This window comes from Apus apus, chromosome 12 (assembly GCF_020740795.1).
Source record: "Apus apus isolate bApuApu2 chromosome 12, bApuApu2.pri.cur, whole genome shotgun sequence".
NCBI classification, from domain to species: Eukaryota; Metazoa; Chordata; class Aves; order Apodiformes; family Apodidae; genus Apus; species Apus apus.
The window spans coordinates 8,263,219-8,280,986 of NC_067293.1; the positions used below are offsets into that span (position 1 = coordinate 8,263,219).

Below are 17,768 nucleotides of genomic sequence, written 5' to 3' on the forward strand. Positions count from 1 at the left end.
GACAGCCAGAACACAAACCAGACATGGCTTATCAGATCACAACCACCTCCTGGAAACACACCTAAAGAACTGTGCAGTCAGCAGCATGCCTCAGGGGGAGGAGAAGTGCAGAAGCAGCAACTTCCTCATTTCTCTTTCTGATCACGCTCCCAGTTTTTTAAGGAGATCTCGGGGAATGAAAATGCATCATGCAATCTCTGGGGACTTTTCATAACACACAATGACTATTAGCAGTGAGGAGCTCAGATAACAAGGCACTGCACTGTGTAATGACATTCATGCTACTTGCCTGGCAGTAAAGGAAGCCAGAAAGAAAGGAAAACCCACAGTTGGCACATGCTCCTGTAATCTGAGGGAATAACCCCTCTGGAAGTTCAGGCAATGTTTACACATAACAGGATTCAAGCAGCCAGGCATCCCATTAATAATCACAGTTTATATGGCACAGTGTCATCTCCATCCCCCATTCCACTGGCACCTACAACCCCCATCAGGCCCCGGTCTGGCTCCCATGGGAAGGCTCAGCAGTGCACCCATCACAAGAGCAGCGGAGGTGCCTGGAGCCCTGTGGGCAAGCCTGGCAGAGTCAGATGAGAAGCCCATCTCTGTAATAGAAAGAATTACTCTATTTTAATATTAATAACTTCAAAAGAAAGAGGTCTGCCAGAACTCTGTAATGTAAACAATGCAGGATACAGCAACCACAAAAGCTCAGAAAGTGAACTTGCCTTTAATCTACTATGACATTCAAACCATCTGCATGACAGACAGGACAAGTGCCACGCGGGCTCCGAGCATCACCCAGGGCTGATAAGGACATTTTCTTTTGTTCCTGATCAGAGAACCATGTATTTGGAAGAAGCAAGAAGCCAAATGACAATACACAACCTAACCAGAAACCTGTTGCGACTGGACAGCCTCATGGATGCACTAGGTGCTTTGCAAACACAGGCAGAAACATCATCACTCGTTTGTCTGTAGGTGCAGAGTCCTGCGCTAACATGGAAATACTGCAAATCCACCACGCAAGCCAGGGATACAGGCCATGCCAAGTCCCACCTGGTGGGTACCTAGAAACTACCATGATGCAAAGAAAGGAGGAGAGGATTGTAGGAAAGGGTGAATACTAAATCCTCTCTAACCTTTATTCTCTAGCCTGTGGGATCAGAGACCTGAGTTTCCAGCCTTTGTTTTGTGACTTCCTCTGTTCAAAACAGTTCTGACTGTAATCTTTCAAGTGTCCAAAAGGAATGAAAGTTGGTGTACCTTGTTATTCCTTCATCCTTGTTCCATTTTCAGACATATTTATGGAGCATAGGCTACAATACACATAGCTTCTCCAGATGAAACCTCTTTTTCTGGCAAGGAAACTGTCCCAGTTGGGCACCCAGCAACCCACTATGCCCTGTGCACATGCACACCTACTCAACAGCACGTGAGCTGGGACTTCAGCTCATTTGGGAAACATCAGACCTACTTAGGCTGATCTGCACACACACAAAAAGCCGAGTGTATCCCAAGTGCACCACATTTGCTGGCATGTCCCACCTCTGCCATGTCCAAGCTGTCCTGGGCTTTGCAACTGCTGGGTTCACTGGGCACACCCTATGCCTTAGTGAAGTCTGGCAGTCTTCCACTGGGAGAGAGGACAAAACAGATTCTAACGTCTTGGCAACAAAACACCTCTCATCAAAAAGGAATCCCACAGGAGGAACAGTCTGGTGCATCCAAGTCATGTATCAGCATTGCGTGTCCTCTTCTGCAGAGCCAAATGCACATGGGACTTGTTCCCACTGTCAGTGACTGACATACTGCAATACTTCACCACAGCAACTTGACTTTCAGAGCAGCAGGGATACCTTGGTTCATGATACCTAACTCTGCCCTCTTATATATAAAAAGCAATAAGATATCTGCTGATACAATCTGGCTTCTGGGAGCAGAATGTTTCCAAGAAGCCTATTATGATAAATATTTCATGTTAAAATGGAAAAAGCAAATATTAAAGCAAAAACATTTTTTCCTGGATTTTCCCTTTTTCCATATAAGAAGACAACATCATGAACCATCTGTGTAAATAATACATTTGAGAGTCCATTATCTGAGCCATATACATATTTATTTTATGTTGATTTTGTTGCATATTTTAGTATAATTGTTCATAGGTTTAAAGCCACGAGCAGAACAAGAGTAGACAACTCTACTGCAGCAGAAATAATCAGTAAATTGGTTACTCTTCTGTTATTTTTAAATACTAGGAAAAATCCACACTAAAATTTAGCATAAAAAACAAATAATAAAGTTAGAAAACTCAAGTTCAGCAAAATAAATATTTTCAGAAGGCCACCACACATTTATCTTCTGCCTTTTTCCTCAATTTTTTTTCCACTTTTAACAAGAGAAATAGAAGAAAAAATTGCATAAAAAATGCTGATACCAAATGTAGCAACTGCACAACTTCAGAGTCAGGAAATACAATTTAGTCAATTCCAGTATTCAGTAAGCCTAACAGAATGTCAGTATTTTGCCAACTGGTCTCACTTTTGGTGGTAAACATTCCTCACAGAATAGAAGTCAGAAGAATTCACATGAATATTCACATCTTTATATTGATAATCCAAATTTTTTTCAGTACGATAATACCTTTGTTCCAGTATTAAAGACAACCTAAAAGATATTAAACATCATGGTAAGTTAAAATCTATGTTCCAATGAAGCAAACGAAATGCAATGTTTTGATGCTTCTGAAACAAAGTTTGAAAACAAAGTCACCTCATTTCGTAAACATTTTCCCACTAATGTTTCTGTTGAACTCAAGATGTTTTGATTTGGGTGAAACAGTTTTCAAACAGCCTGTTGTTCCCTGAGTGGCTGCTAACCAAGCCTCACAAATCTAAATGCACTAATTTCTCTTAGCCAGAATCCCAAGACACTTTACCAAAACAAGGACTGCCTCCATTTTCATAGCTACAGACATAAGGAGAGCTCCATTTCCAGCAAATTTGTGGGTTTTCAAGCAATGACAAGAGGCAGAGGCAAGATGAAAAGCTACATCTCCTGAGCTGCAGCTGCCTGCACCAAACCCTCTCTTACCTTTATAAGCAGTGTATTTCTTATACAAGGGGAGCATCCAAAAGCACTGCCACAGACCACATGCCAGCTATTACTTATTAGCTACTCACATTACTTGTGCAGGGCACTGAAAAGGCCAGTTTGCTCCAAAGTATGCCTTGTGGATGGTTCACTCCCTAAGAGCTCTGAAGTTACTCAAGTGTCATGCTTTCATGGAGAAAAAGAAGGGGATGAAGAAGAAAAGACCTTTAAAAAGGTGTTTCTAAAGGAAATCTTAAAAACCTTTCATGAATTCCACAAAGTCAGTAGGTTACAAGGGCAGGCTTATAGCACACAAGGGCTTAAAAAACATATTAAAAAGTATACTACAAACAGCTGAAAAATAGCTTCTTCTTTACTTTTCTTCCTGAGATCCACATTCACAGACCTGGGCAGGCCAGGAAACTTACTGCTGGCCAGCAGCCCGAGAACAGCTGAGCACCAGACAGGAGAAGCACAGCTTCATCACACTGATGGATTTTACAATTGAAATTGGCCATTGGAATTTAAAGTTACATATACACTGAAATACATCTGAGCAGGTCACAATATTGTATAACTCAGGCATGACACTCTGATGGTCAGGCCCTGATCACTCTGGCGTGTAACTTCAGGTAGGCACAATTCTGGGAGCTGCAGAACTGCCGGGAGTACTGAAATCAATGTCACCAGTGAGATGCTTAAAGTGTAGCAAAGTGCTTGAGTGGGGAATTAGGAGTTTGAACCATTTCCTACTGTGCTCATACTGTCACCAGTGCATTTTTAGCATGTCCCCTTACCTTCAAAATAGCAAGACCCAGTGCCAACACCTCAGATGTTACGCAACAGGAGCTCAAAATGCCACCAGTTCAGGATGAAAATGCATTGCACTCTCCCATAAGGACATGAAGGTCCAAAACATGGTGGAGCTGGAAGTGGCAGGCCTGCCAACAAATTATTTGCAAAGATTTTACTATTCTCTAATGGCTGATATGGGACATCTCATTATTGCACATTGCTCTGCTCGAAGAGCCTTTATTGTATAGAAGCACTCCACAGCTGAGAGGCTTTTTCCCATCCTTACTCTTCTATTTTTGATAAACTAGTCTTACACTTAAGAATCTTAATTGAATTCCTCTGAAATATTAACTAACTAGAACCAGGACTTCACAATTTTTGCATGTTTGATCTATTATTTTAAATTCCAGTGCTGAATATAGTTTGGCATTGCCATGCAAATAAGCAGGGAAGCCATGACTAAAAAAACCACATTAAAAAAACAGCCACAAAACCACATACTATTGGAAAAAAAATCCTCCTGGCTCTGACAACTAAATACACATGATACATTACCTATTTTATATACATATTTCAAATAAAAGTAATTCTTGCTACTTTTTTTGTATTCTCCAACTCAGTCATTCACAATCTAGTAGGCTGGATTTATAGGAGATTTATGTTCTATCTGCTGAGATGCAGGTGTCCTGTACTCAAATCAGGACTGGAAAATACCTCTGGGAACATATGGTTCCACCTTCTGTTGAAAACAGGGCCTTGATGTAGGCTACCCAAGACAACTTCAAAGAGCTTTGGCTATTTCCAGAAAGGGTGACTCCACCATCACCACCACCACCCCGGGGAACCTATTCTGATGTTGACTTGTTCTCATGGCAAAGAATTTTTTTCTTACATCCAGATGGAATTTCCCTTGAGCAACCTGCACCTGGTTCCTTGTCCTATGCATCCCTCTACTTCAATCTTCTATAAAACACATCAAAGCACATTTAGACTATACCTTCAGCCTTTCCTTCTTCCTGCATGAACTTCTTCAACCCTCTAAATGTTTTGGTGGCCCTTTGCTGGACCCTCTCCACTTTCCCAATATCTCTCTGCAATTGGTGAACTGGTGAGGACACAGTATTCCAGGTGTGGCCCAACAAGAGCAGCGGACGTAACCACATTCCCTGGTTTGCTTGCTCAGCTTCTGCTGACATAGCCCAAGGCACAATATGCTGCAAGGGTGCACTGCCAACTCCACATCCTTCCTGGTGAAGGAGAAAAAGGACCAACATGGCGGTGAGGAAGCTTCTAAAAAAGCCTGCAGGCATGTTTGAGAGTGTATTTAGGAGTTGCAGGCAACAGAGAAGAGGAAGAAACACATCTAGTAGTATGACGACTTCACAGGTATTATTAAATATCAGAGGCATGAAGTTAAATACTGAAACACCAAATCATGCCTCTCTGGTGTATGAATAATGTTACAGCCATGTACACTAAGCTTTCAAGGCAACCCCTTCAAGCACCACAGCATTTCAGATCTTATTACAACAGCAGTAGCACACATCAAGCTGAGCTTTATTCCTGAAAGAGATCCCTATTGCCACAACAAGCAGACAGTCTCCATTATTTGTTTGCACTGCTGAACCAAGGATCTGCACAATGAGTTGTTGACTCCATCCAGCACACTGCAGCAATACTTCTTTATACACTGCTGCCTGTAATAATTGACTAGTTTCTCATATGGAGAAGATAATCAGCTACTGAAAACCCAAATAAAGAAACTTATTAGACAAACGAGCACTTCTACCAACTGCCTGTGAAACAGAAAGGAGTGTTTTGTCATTTCTATGAAGAACAACTGATTTCCCTACTTGACTCATCAAAATCTCAGTGCCTTGAAGGCTGTGATCAGCTTGAAAACTGTAACTGACCACAAACGATAACAAAATACCCTGAGTTGACACAACATTTTTAATGTCTCTGTTTGTGTCAGTTCTGAGACTCTGAAAGTGCATTTCAGCCCCAAGACATTCTTCAGAAGGTTTCTACTTCTGACCTACCCCCAGAAGGGACAGTTTTGAAGATTTCAGCTTTTACATGTTTGCCTTCTGGATTGCACTGAACATAACTGCAACATTTCTTCTATCTAGCCTTCCAGTAGCTGCCTGAGGTGCTACCATCACATAAGGTTTCAACACAGTCCACAGACTTTACCACTTCATAACTTAGCACAGTCTTGTGATTTTTTCCACACGGTTGCAAGTCTCAAAAACCCCACGTTGCTGCCCCCGACTCCCCCTCCTTGCTTGGTCTCAGTTACTTCAGCCAGTTATTCAATGAAATAATTATCAAGAACTTAGCAGCCTTTCAAGTTGTTTAAGATAAACTGAAAAATTGTATTTATGCTTGAATACACTGCTGCCACTGTACGTCAAAAGTAGAATAACTTACAACTCATGTCAACAACTGAAGCATCATCCAATGCCAAGAAACAGCTGTATCTAAACCCCCGCCCCCCAAAAAAACAAACAACCCAACACAAACCCAAAAACACACACACAACAACCCAAGGCACTTCCTTACTCAGCCCTGCTTCTTTGTGTATCTAGAGTTTTCTGTGACTCCATAGAAATAAAAATACGTGTTGTGCAGAGCCCCTGCAGGAAGGCAGGGTTGCTTCCACCCTCTGGTGAGCCTCAGCACCAGCCCTGCTTTGTCACCATCAGCTGCATTACCTGGAAGCCATTTCTTCCAATTCCCACTGTCCCAAGCCAGAGTGTCTCTCTCAAGTTGCCTGTGACTTAGACTCCATTAAAGACACAACCATCTAGCCCATAGAGCAGCTGCAAATCTGTCACAGTTTACCATCAGTTTGCCAGACCACAGTCCAAAAAGCACCAGCCCCTGGAACCTGTCACAGCCACTGACCTCTCATTCCCTGTGCCAGTCAAAAATGCTAATCTCAGGAGAGGGCTATTCCACATCATTAAGACAAAAGAAGCAAAAAATCCCAGTCAGGTGCCTCTGAACATCAGAAAACAGATTGCACAGATGCTGATGATGACCTCATCTGGCCCATGAAAACTTTTTTAGAAGGATGAGGATGCTCAGAGCACAGCAGAATGAGTTGAATTAGGAGCAATTCTTTTTCATCTTGACAACTAATAAAAAAACCAACAAAACAGCTATCACAGCCCTACAGTCTCTTCCACAGCTCAAGAGCAATTGTCTGACCCAAAGACCTAAAAAATAGCACCCACTTCAGTTGCCCTCTCTCTCCCTCTCCCCATTCACCCATTAGAAAAATTACCCTCAACTGAAAATTAACAGATAGAAAATGCATTAGCAGGCTCCTCCTGAAGACACACAACTCAAAAAATATGAAACTAACAGCTGAAGTCTTCGTAAACAAAACACAACAAGCAACATTTCATCCCCCCAAACTTACAGTTTAGTTATTACTAGAAGCACAAGCAAAGACCAAGATACAACTGTTCTACAGCAGAGTCCAACCGTGGAAAGAAAAAAAGGCACCCACACCATTAAAGTAATGGGAATAGGCAAAGAATTATTCAAATCACAACACTGTCAGGTCTTGACAGTCATACACTGCAAGATACAGCCTCAAGCTCACCAAGAGCAGCTCCCACAGCTTCACATGGCTTTTAAAGGTACCACCATGAACTGTACACCATGCCACAACAATGTAGCAACTACTAGCAAATAATAAACAATGGTATTTATAAATCTCCTAGATGGTTTCATGCAGTTTTACTGCCATCCTAAACAACACCAAATTCCAGCTTGCCCAGGCAGCCCAGAACGAGTTCTAAGACACCACAGCTGCAGCCCAATGAGGAAGCAAAACCCAAGAACTTGTGGGTGACACCTTCAGCAATCTTGCTTCCTCCCAGATGACATCAACAGTTACATGATGGAAAACATTGCTTTGTACTGTCTGCAGGTCTTTACTTTAGCTGTAAAAAGCAAAAAAAACCCACTGGCCCTCATACCTTGGAGAGCAAACCCACATCTACTTTGTGGTGCCTGGCCTTGAGGAGTCCCAGAAGATGGACAGTCCCTGCAAAAAGCAGTGCATGGGACATTCAGAAACCTCTCTTTCCCTTATGTGTTCAATGGAGATGGTGCAGAGACTGGACATAATCTGACCTTCAGCACCTCAAAGTTCAGGAAGCACAGACATGAAAGAGTCAATACTCACACTTCTCCAATCACCAGCAAATGTACTAGTTCCAGCTGCCTTCACAGAAGACCCTCTGCTACCACCTGCCATAAGGTTATTCAGAATTGCCTCATACATAGTACTGCTCTTCAGATTTCAGCTCCTGGAAGCCAGCAATTAACTGACAGACTCATCTGTCATTTCAAGAGATAAAGCGTAAGTCTCATGACTTCTGTGTGCCATCCGATTTATTAATATATAATTCATACTTTTGAAAAGGCTGAAATTGCCACTACTGGCATATTTACATCCTACTACTTCTTAAGTTGTCAAAAAATCTGCTAGTTTTTAGTCAGTTATTATATGCAAATCCCAATTTATAACATTTCTAGACAGCTCTAGCATTATCATGGGTACATTTTATACCTCTTCCATTTAATTTAAAAAGACACTGAACTGGAACTGGTCTGGAATAACTCAGTATGAACAATACCCTCCTTCATAAATCTGTTAAACATTGTTTTCCAAATCTAATGATGAATCGTCTACATTTTGTTTTCATTTTTTATGGAGCTGCATATATTAAAACACAGAGCCTTATGAATCATCTTCACAGCCAACCAAGCAATTTAGTAATCTTGGACGCAGTTTATTTAGCCTGAAATAAGCTTTGCTTTGATTATCTGCAAACTACTGTGTGTATCTATTTCGGAATGTAGGGAATATTCCGACACTTGTGGAGAATAAAAACATGCTCTAATAACATGAGTAAATTATGTGGATAACTGAGACTACTTATACCTTAAGTATTTATGATCACAAGCTTATACTAGACAAACTACAAAATGATTCCAGCATTCCCTAATTCACTCCATCAGTCCTAGCATTGTACAGATCGAAGGACTTTTCACTACACAGCAGTGAAAAAGAAAAGTGAATATAATAGCCTAACATTTTCTGGTCACTTCAAAAGCAGTTGTTCCATTCATTGCAGCTGCCCTCCTTCAGAGGAAACACAGATTTGCTCTGGTTGTAAGGCCAGCACCAGGAAGATACCACCTGAGTACATTCAGTTGCTGCTCAGCATCTTCTGCAGATGTATTTCCAAAGACTGTGCTTTGGACTGTGGGAAAACTGCTCATAACAGAGACCAAGCTGACTGCCTGCAGTTTGGAGCACACACTTTGTACCTCTCCTCCTCACCTGTCACCACATGTATTCTTCAGCTGCATGGCTCACCGTCATCTTCCTGCAGAGAGCAGCTCCATCCCCCGAGCAAGTCTCAGCAGGACACCCCACGTTCAGTGATCAGATGTATTGCCATGAACAAAGCCTTTGTGCTGGCAGTGCCTGCACAGGGCCCGGGTCTGACACAGCCCAACATCTCTCCATGGCGTGACGCACGAGCACAGCGCTTCCCCTCAGCCTTGCGTGACCCCGTCCCTCAGTGCCTCGCTTAGATGTTGCAGCTCCTCCAAGTACAGAATAAGCCAAGACTGAAATCACCCATTATCCAGAGTCCCCAGACCCTGGTCCCTTGCATGCTCAGTGGAGAGCAGCCTTTGAGTACAGCTGTAATAATCATCAACATTTCTTACACATTTTGGCAACTAACATTCTAGTGAAGCACACGGTCGCTCAAAACGCTTTATTTTGCAGCAAAGAAGCAAACTATGTTGGTCCTTCCTGTTTCTACCATGATTAAGCAGCTGATTCACTCTCAACATCCTTAAAAGATGACTAGATTGAATTTTTTCCTCTCCCAACATAAAATAAATGCAGGCATTAAAAGAAAGGCAACTATTTCAGAGACCATTTGGGAGCTTTAGGATCTTTTTACACGTAGCGAACTGTGACTACACAGACAACAGCACCCCTGAATATCTTCTGGCTTCTAATCTACCCATGTGAACCCCTCAGCCTCCATTTTTAATTCGGTAGGACTGACCTCAGTATCTGCATGACAATTTCAGAAACAACAGAGCAACAAAGAGTTGCATGATAAAGACCCTGCTTCTGACATAAGCATAAATTTAAAAAATGCAGTACTGGAAAGCAGGAACTCCCCAGAACTGCTTCAGCAGAAGATTCTTTCCAGAATCTTTGAAAGAGTATCTAAAGCTTCAAAGGGAAATCAAAATGCAGTCACAGTAGATCTGCCACCAGAGGATGGACAACAAAATGTAACACACATTCAAAGTGCTGGAAATCAGAGAAAGCTGAAGAGCCCTGCATTCCCGCGCCGGGGCTCCCTCTGCATTCCTTCTGGAATAGAAAGAGCCTGCACCAATGGAAAGACTCATTGCGCGAGAGCTTGTTGGCAGTGGGATGTAAGGGAGTTGCAAGACCAGACAGCTTCCTCCAGTGCTGCTACTCTTCTGATGTACCTCCAAGTGTTCAGCAGCATGGACTTCCCTTCCTCCGTCTTCTTCCTCCAAACGGGAAGAACACAGACACGGTTCCCTATTTTATCACATCGTTTTATCACATCTCTTCTTAGATCGTTCTTAGGAAAGGTTTCAGAATGAAAAAACAGTGTTCTAGGCTAGTTCTTCTAACTAAATAAGAACTGCACTGCACAGTGTGCACACTTTGTTAGAGCAGACAGTGTTTAGTTGTTGTAGGACTGGTAGTTCTGCTTTGATATCACAGTGACAAAGGTAATAATGGAAATAAAAAACTTCACAGCCTGCCTGCAGAGCAGGGTTAATTGACACCTCTGTCTTGAAAAGTACTGCTGTTTTAGTCTCAGCTGGGCTCTCCACCCAATCCAGGCCAAATTTAGCCATCACTGACGTTAATTTGTGCCAGCCACCTATTAAATAATTTTGAAGAAGAAAAAAATCACAGGACAGAAAAAACAGGGCAGAGGGAAGTCAGTATGAAAGCCAACACACTTATCTGGCCTGTGGCTGCAAAGAGACACAAAAACAGTGCAGAAGGGGCACAGAGTTTCACAGGTGACACCATTTTGCATTACACAGAAAAGACAGCAAAACAGGCATAAAACAGGCCATTATTGGAACAAGATTTTCCACCGCCTTAAATGGTCATTTTAGGAAAATCAGCTTTATCAAGAACAGCGTCATAAAATAAAAAAGGCATCCAAACCTTATAGACTTGTCCGTATGTCCCGTTTCCAACAACCTGCACCAGTTCAAAGATTCCTGCAGGGTCCTGCAAAAAGCAAAGCATTATTTGCAGCAAAGCAACCAGTTCAAAAAGGAGCATAACTGTACACAATCCAAATTAAAATGTCTGTAGCACATTTAAAACACTTGTGGCACATCTCCTAATGATCTGTATCACAAACTAAAGAGGAAATAGCCAAATAGTAGTATAAGAAATACAATAATATTGAAGTTTTCATACAAGCTGTTCAAAACTTGATGCACAGAACAACTCAGTGATGCTTTGTATCACAGCAAAACAGCATATAAAAGTCTGAGATTAGCAGTAATTTAAGGAATAAATTTGAAGCTCCCTAAATCTTGAAACACTGAGTGGTCTGGAGGCTGAGCTGCTGCCTTCTGCAAAGAAAACACTCAGCACTTCCAATGTAGCAAAGAAAAGAACCCAAAACAATAGAACTGAAAATAAAAACCACTGGATGAACCACCTGAGCCCAATGACTTTACAAAAGGGAAATGTACCATCCCAGGCAATCTTAACACCACAGGTAGGCTGAGAAGGCTCACTTGTTCTATTTTGCAAACATAACAAGGTGAATTTGACTGATGTATTGAAGTCTTGGCTTTGAACCTGAACTAGAGTGCTTTTAATTTACCCAGAAGATTCATGTGTCAGGGGATCAGTGTACCATACCACTTGAGCCAACTTTTGTCCTACTGACTGAGCACTAGTTGCTCTAAAACCAACCACTGCAGCAGATGTCCTTCTCAAATAATGAGACACTGCAGCCTTTCAGATGTAGAAAGACCATCTTCTTGCAAGGCATGGGCAAGTAAATGTTCACTGATGCATGACTGAGCACATTAAGAAATCTGTTGCTTCAGTTAAAACTCCCTTGAGAGATTTATATAAAAACATGAAGAACTCAAGGGACCAGTTTCTTGGTTTCTGGCTGAGCCATTTATCAGCCTGCTCATTTCTTGGGATGATATCATTGAGAGATTTATATAAAATATTATTAATTCCATGTGTCAGTTTTACCACGTCTATTTCAGCAATCTGTCACATCAGCTGATGCCTATTGGTACTACTGAGCGATACAACACAGAAAACCATTATCTCCAGGGTACAATTTCTATGACCCTGATTGCAAAACTTCCTTTTTTTTTTTTTTTTAAGGTATCAGGCTACTTTTTCACTCCACTCGTATGTTATTCTTTTAGTATAAATAATGCTTTCCTCCTATCTGATATGGGAAAGTTTACTTGGGCAATATCCCAGTGAAAACATACAGGCTTTTTTTATGAGCACATTGTGTCTTCACTGGCACAACTGTCATGAGAAATGGCACTGTCAGAGCAACACAGCAGACTTCCACAACTGAAGGTACTAATGAGTTAATTTGGTTTAGTTTTTAAGTTAAATGAGTTTTAATCTTACACTTCCTGAATTATCAAACTCACAAGACTACTTTTTTTTTTTTTTAATTAAAACCAAACCAACAACTGATTAACAATGCATAAACCAGATCAAATCACTGACTTCTGACCCATGCACAGACCAATATAGTAAGGTCTGGCCTTCGAGACTTCAATTCCAAAAGCCCTCACACAGAAGGAAACCAATGGGAGCACTTGTGTAAGGAGCTAAGCACCAGCATAAGAATGCTTGTAACTGGGATCTTTTTAAAGAGTGCTTTGCTTCCTTTTCATTTCTTCATTTTTCATTTCCACTACTGTTGTATATAAACGAGCCATACACTTTGCTTCAGCAGAACTGAAGTCAGCAATAATCCACTGGCATTGCTGCTGCTAAAGCAACAGGTGGGTGCTACAAACATAGCCTCTGCCTCACATGCACCCTTCTCACAGGGCTAGGTTGCATACAGTCCATACAGTAAAATGCACAGCAGCTCCCTGAGGAACTCTTCCAGACAAGGGACTCTGTGCACAATATCTACTCCATGGGAAGCACAAGCAGCACCCCATTTTCACACCTTCTCTGCAGAAAGAAGCACTGCTGAATTAAGAGCTTTGTGCACACTATGGAGACCTAGAGGAATCTGAACCATGTTTTTCACCTCAGAGTTTGCAAGTCCTTCTCACTTAAATGCATGCTCTGTCCTCACTCTTCTTCTCTAAGCTTATTTATTACGCAAATACAATATTGTGCCTCAAAATCAGCTTCTTTCACTCCCTCAAATCAATTCTATTTTGATTTAGCATCCTAATAGCTTGCTTCTGAAGGTTTCAGACAGTCTAGGAAAATCCCAAACAATTATCTAAATAAATGTTAGCATTAATTTAATATAGGGAAAATCCTACCCTGTCCTTCCTAGCCAATTAAGCATTAATGTCTCAAGCCTCTGCAGCTCTCAGTGCAGCCAAAATACTTGGCCATCTCTGTTCTTTTAATCAGGACACTGTAGTGAACGGAGCCTTGTTAAGAGTCATAACGGATATTAATCTGGCCTCTGACTTTGGTCCTTGGATTGTCCTTGTTTGCTTGGATATCAGCACTGCATTGTTTGCTGGCATTCTTCACAATGGGCCAACTTCTCAATTATCTTGGAGTTCGGTATCATCTTTGATGTAGAGCTTCCACTCAGCTACCTTTTAAGCCCTGTGGTCCTCTAACCCTTTACCAGCCAGTCTCTGCCAAACTGCAAGGTTCACTTGGACAGATGCCAAAATCCTGGCCTGAACATTCATCGCTTTAAGGTTAATTACTGTAATGCACTGTACCATTTGGTGGCCTTCTTGCTTTCCTGCAAGTCATCTGCAGAGTAGTCAAAAGGCAAGAGCAAGACTCCTGACCCAGAAGCACCCAGGCCACATCCATCACCCCTAAAAGGCAGGATGAAAAACAAGGCACGCAGCAAGAGCCCAACCAAAACACACTTTTCATAATCTCTGCAGCTAAACAAGACACAGGAGTCTGAAGCTCAAGTTCTTCAGGGTCTCTGCACCTTGGCATGTAATGCAGAGATCAGAGACTTTTTTATCTCCAGTGCAGGAGCACCCAGTGAGATGCTCCAGTAACATTTGGAAAATACCACCCAAACCACCATCTTTCCAGGAAAGGGGAAAAGGCCTGGCAAGCATCCACTTGGAGGGGAGTAAGGCCAGCCCGTGCAGTTCAAAAGCAACCCTAACCACAGTCATGCCTCCTCACTGGACTTCCTGACAGCAGCAAGGTTGGTGGGAGCATAGCATCAGGCAGCTCCCACTGGCCCTGGGAACAATCAAGCCAAGGTAAAGCACCTGTTTTCACATAATTTCTACAGCCCAGACTCACATGCCTCCCTTTTCCTGCTAAGCACAAACCCCAGACTAAGGCTGCTGACATGATGAAAAGGTCTCCTCTGAAAGGACACCTGTGTCCCTTCTCCTATCAAGGCTGGACCTTGTCATGCTGACAGTCTCTGGGAGGTTACTGTACTGGGAGGTTTTGGCACAAAGCCTGCACTGTTTGCAGCACTACTCTGTTTCAAACTTATGCTGGTTTCTTATCATTTATTTCAGGAGATAAGATTCATCTGCTAAAGCTCTAAAGAACTTCCATCATTGTGTCTCTCCCCTGAGCAGAGTCAGGTCAAACGTCTGCTTTGCTTGCCTAGCCAGGAGCCTTGTACCATCCTCCCAAACTTTACTGTCTCTGCTGCCTCTCTTCTTTCAGCCTCTGGTCTGGAACACCCTCCTCACCATGTGATTATTGCAAAGGCTTCTCCCAGACCTTTTATTTTTTTCTTCCTGATATTTTTAGAAAGTAGCTTGGTTTGGTTTCACTGTCTGGGGCTGACTGCTTTTTTGCCACAATTGAACTCTTCCCTCTTCTTCTATGGAGGGTGCACCAGAAAAAAAAACCCGCCTGGTTGGATGGGGTTGATAGGTATTCAGCTTCTAGGTAAAAAAAAAAAAAAGTGGAATTAAGAGGAAACATACACAACCCTGGTAACTGTCTGTGGAATGAAACACTGACACCGTGGCTTTTAAAATGTGGCCAAAGTTTGGATTATGTTAAAGACCTAAAAACACAACAGCATAATGAAAAATTTCACAGCAAACTAGGTGAATGTTGACTATTTTTAGCTTTTTTTTTTTTTTTTGGTGGGGGGAGGGGAAGCTCAAACCTCAACAAAAAGTCACAAAAGCCACAACCCCACGCACGTATTTTCTTCCAGAAAATCCTCATTTCTCATTTGTTTCTCTCCACAGCATCCGCATCACCCCTAGGAACGGCAGCAGGAATTATCTGTGACCCGGAGACGGGCCGCAGCCCCGGTGAAGCCCTCCCGGCCGGGCAGGGCAGCGCTCCCGCAGCCCGTCCCGCCAGCGCGGGGACCGCGACCCGCCGGACCCGCGTGTGCCCGGGCACGCTCGGGGCTGGCGGGCAGGAGCGCGGCTCCGCTGGTCCCGAAGGCTCCTTACCCAACGCACCAGCGGAGCCGTGGCCCCGCAGCTCACTTCTCAAACATCTGCGAGGGTGGCATCGCCCCGCTCTCCTCGGCCAGGCGGGCAGGGACCCCGCGCTGCCACCGGCACGGCTGTCCCCCCGCACGGCACCCCGCAGCGCCGGCGCCTCTCCCCGCGCGGCACAGCCAGCCCCCCTCCGATACAGGGGGACACAAAAACCCGGCGGGGAGCAGCCCCAAGCTCGGGGGTCTCCCCGCCCGCCGCAGCCCCGCGGGCCGCCCCCCGCCGCCCCCTCCTTACCCGCAGGGCCGCCAGGTCGATGCCGTCCAGGCTGCGGGCGCAGTCCCGGGCCATGGCGCTGCCCCGCGGCCCGGCCCTCAGCGGCGGCCCCGCGCTAACGGTGCGGCGGGCGCAGGCGGGCGGGCATGCCCGGCCAGGCGGAACCTCCCCGCTCAGCGGCCGCGCAGGCAGCCCCGGGCCCGGCGGCCGCCGCCGGCAACTTGGACCGAGACAGTTCCTCGGGAAAAGTTTGCGAGGAAGTGACGTGCCGTGACGGGGGGGGCCGGGGGACACCTGCCGCGGGCGGGGGCGGCGAGGGGGGGGCTCGCAAGCGCTACCCCCAGCACCAGCACCCCCGCCGGGACCGGTGGCGGAGCGGGGAGGGGTGCGGGGAGGGGCCGGGGCGGTTCCGGGCAGGGGATGAGGCAAAGGGGTGCAAGGAGTGGGGGTTCGAGGAGAGTTGGAGGGGGCACGGAGGGAGCGAAGGGGGTCGGGGCAGGGTGCCGGGTCTTGCCGCTGCCCGGCAGCCCGGCCGAGAGCCGCCCCGGGGGCAGCCGGGGGGAGCGAGAAGCCCCGAGCTGCCACCCGGGAGTTTCCCTGCCAGACGGCGCACAGGGACAGTCCGTGCCAGCGGGCTGAGGGAAATTACAGCGGCCATAAAAACCCCCTAACCTTAAAAACGCAGCAAGCTACACTAAAAACAAACAGGAAAAAAAAAAAAAAAAAACAAAAAAAAAACCTAATACATAGAAGCACCGTTTCCCCAAGGTGACCATACGCACAAACACAACTCGCATAGGTGACAATGACACTGCTCCCAGCTCAGAGCCATCCCAGTGGCCGGAGCAGCCTGGCCCCGCGGTGCCACACACAACAGGGGGCAACTGGCAGCAGCAAGTCCAGAGGAGAGGAGCAGCTCTCCCCTGAGGAAAGGCTGAGAGTCGGGGTTGCTTAGCCTGGAAAGGACAAGGCTCCACAGAGACCTCTTAGCCGCCTTTCATTACTTAAAGGCGGCTTAAAAGAAAGAGACACACTTTTTAGCAGGGCTTGTAATGGTTTTAAACTAAACAAGGGGAGATTTAGACTAGATACAAGGAAGAAATTCTTTTTACAATGGGAGTGGTGAAACACTGGAACAAGTTGCCCAGAGAGGTGGCAGAAGCCCCAGCCCTGGAAACATTCGAGGTCAGGTTGGACAGGCCTCTGAGCAACCTGGTCTAGTTAAATATGTCCCTGTTCATTGCAGGGGGGTTGGACTAGATGGCCTTTAAAGGCCCCTTCCAACCTGAACCATTCTATGAAGACCCTCACATGCAGAGCAGGGCAGCAACCCCCTTGGCCAGCCTGTCCCAAAGTGCTGGAGTTTCAAGGCAGCATGTTACTATAAACTCTGCTGCCCATTACAGTCTCCTTCACCCTCTAATTATGACCGTAGAAAGAGCATAGTGTACAACTGTATTGTCATGGGGTGGAATGACTTGTAGATATTTCTGGGCCTTATATTTAGAGACAAAAATCAGTGGAAATGCACATTTCTGAGAGAAAGTCCTTGAAAATTCCTGAATGATGCCTAGGGCAGGGAAATTGTCCCCTTGAGAGAGTGAGCAAAGGGGCCAAAACTCTGAATCAGTATTTTCACAATCACAGTCATGAAAACAAGATGAAGTGGTCACAGCATCTTTGGTGCCTATTAGCACACCCAGCAGATGCAATGCCAGCAGCAGAGTGGCAGTGTTGTAACAAAGGCATTTGGCAATTTCCTTGAAAGAAATGCTGATGCATCGTTCAACCCCAAAGTATTCTGTGAAAACAGCCCACGCCGGGCACATTATCTGCTAAAGCGACCCTGGCTTTTTGCTCTCCATCTGTCTGTAGGCCAACATATTGAC

At 44.6% G+C, this 17,768-nt stretch overlaps 1 protein-coding gene across 3 annotated transcripts in view; it reads right to left on the reverse strand.

Moving 5' to 3' along the window:
• NRK (Nik related kinase) overlaps positions 1–16,111 on the reverse strand; it is a 90,679-nt gene extending 74,568 nt beyond the window's left edge. For all 3 annotated transcript variants that reach the window (XM_051629976.1, XM_051629975.1, XM_051629974.1), the window contains exons 1-2: positions 15,901–16,111; positions 11,165–11,230 (exon numbers count right to left, since the gene is read on the reverse strand). In XM_051629976.1, the coding sequence (XP_051485936.1) occupies positions 11,165–11,230; positions 15,901–15,954 (120 nt within the window). In that variant the 5' untranslated portion in view covers positions 15,955–16,111. The remainder of the gene's footprint in view (positions 1–11,164; positions 11,231–15,900) is intronic.
• Between the last annotated feature and the right edge of the window lie 1,657 nt (positions 16,112–17,768).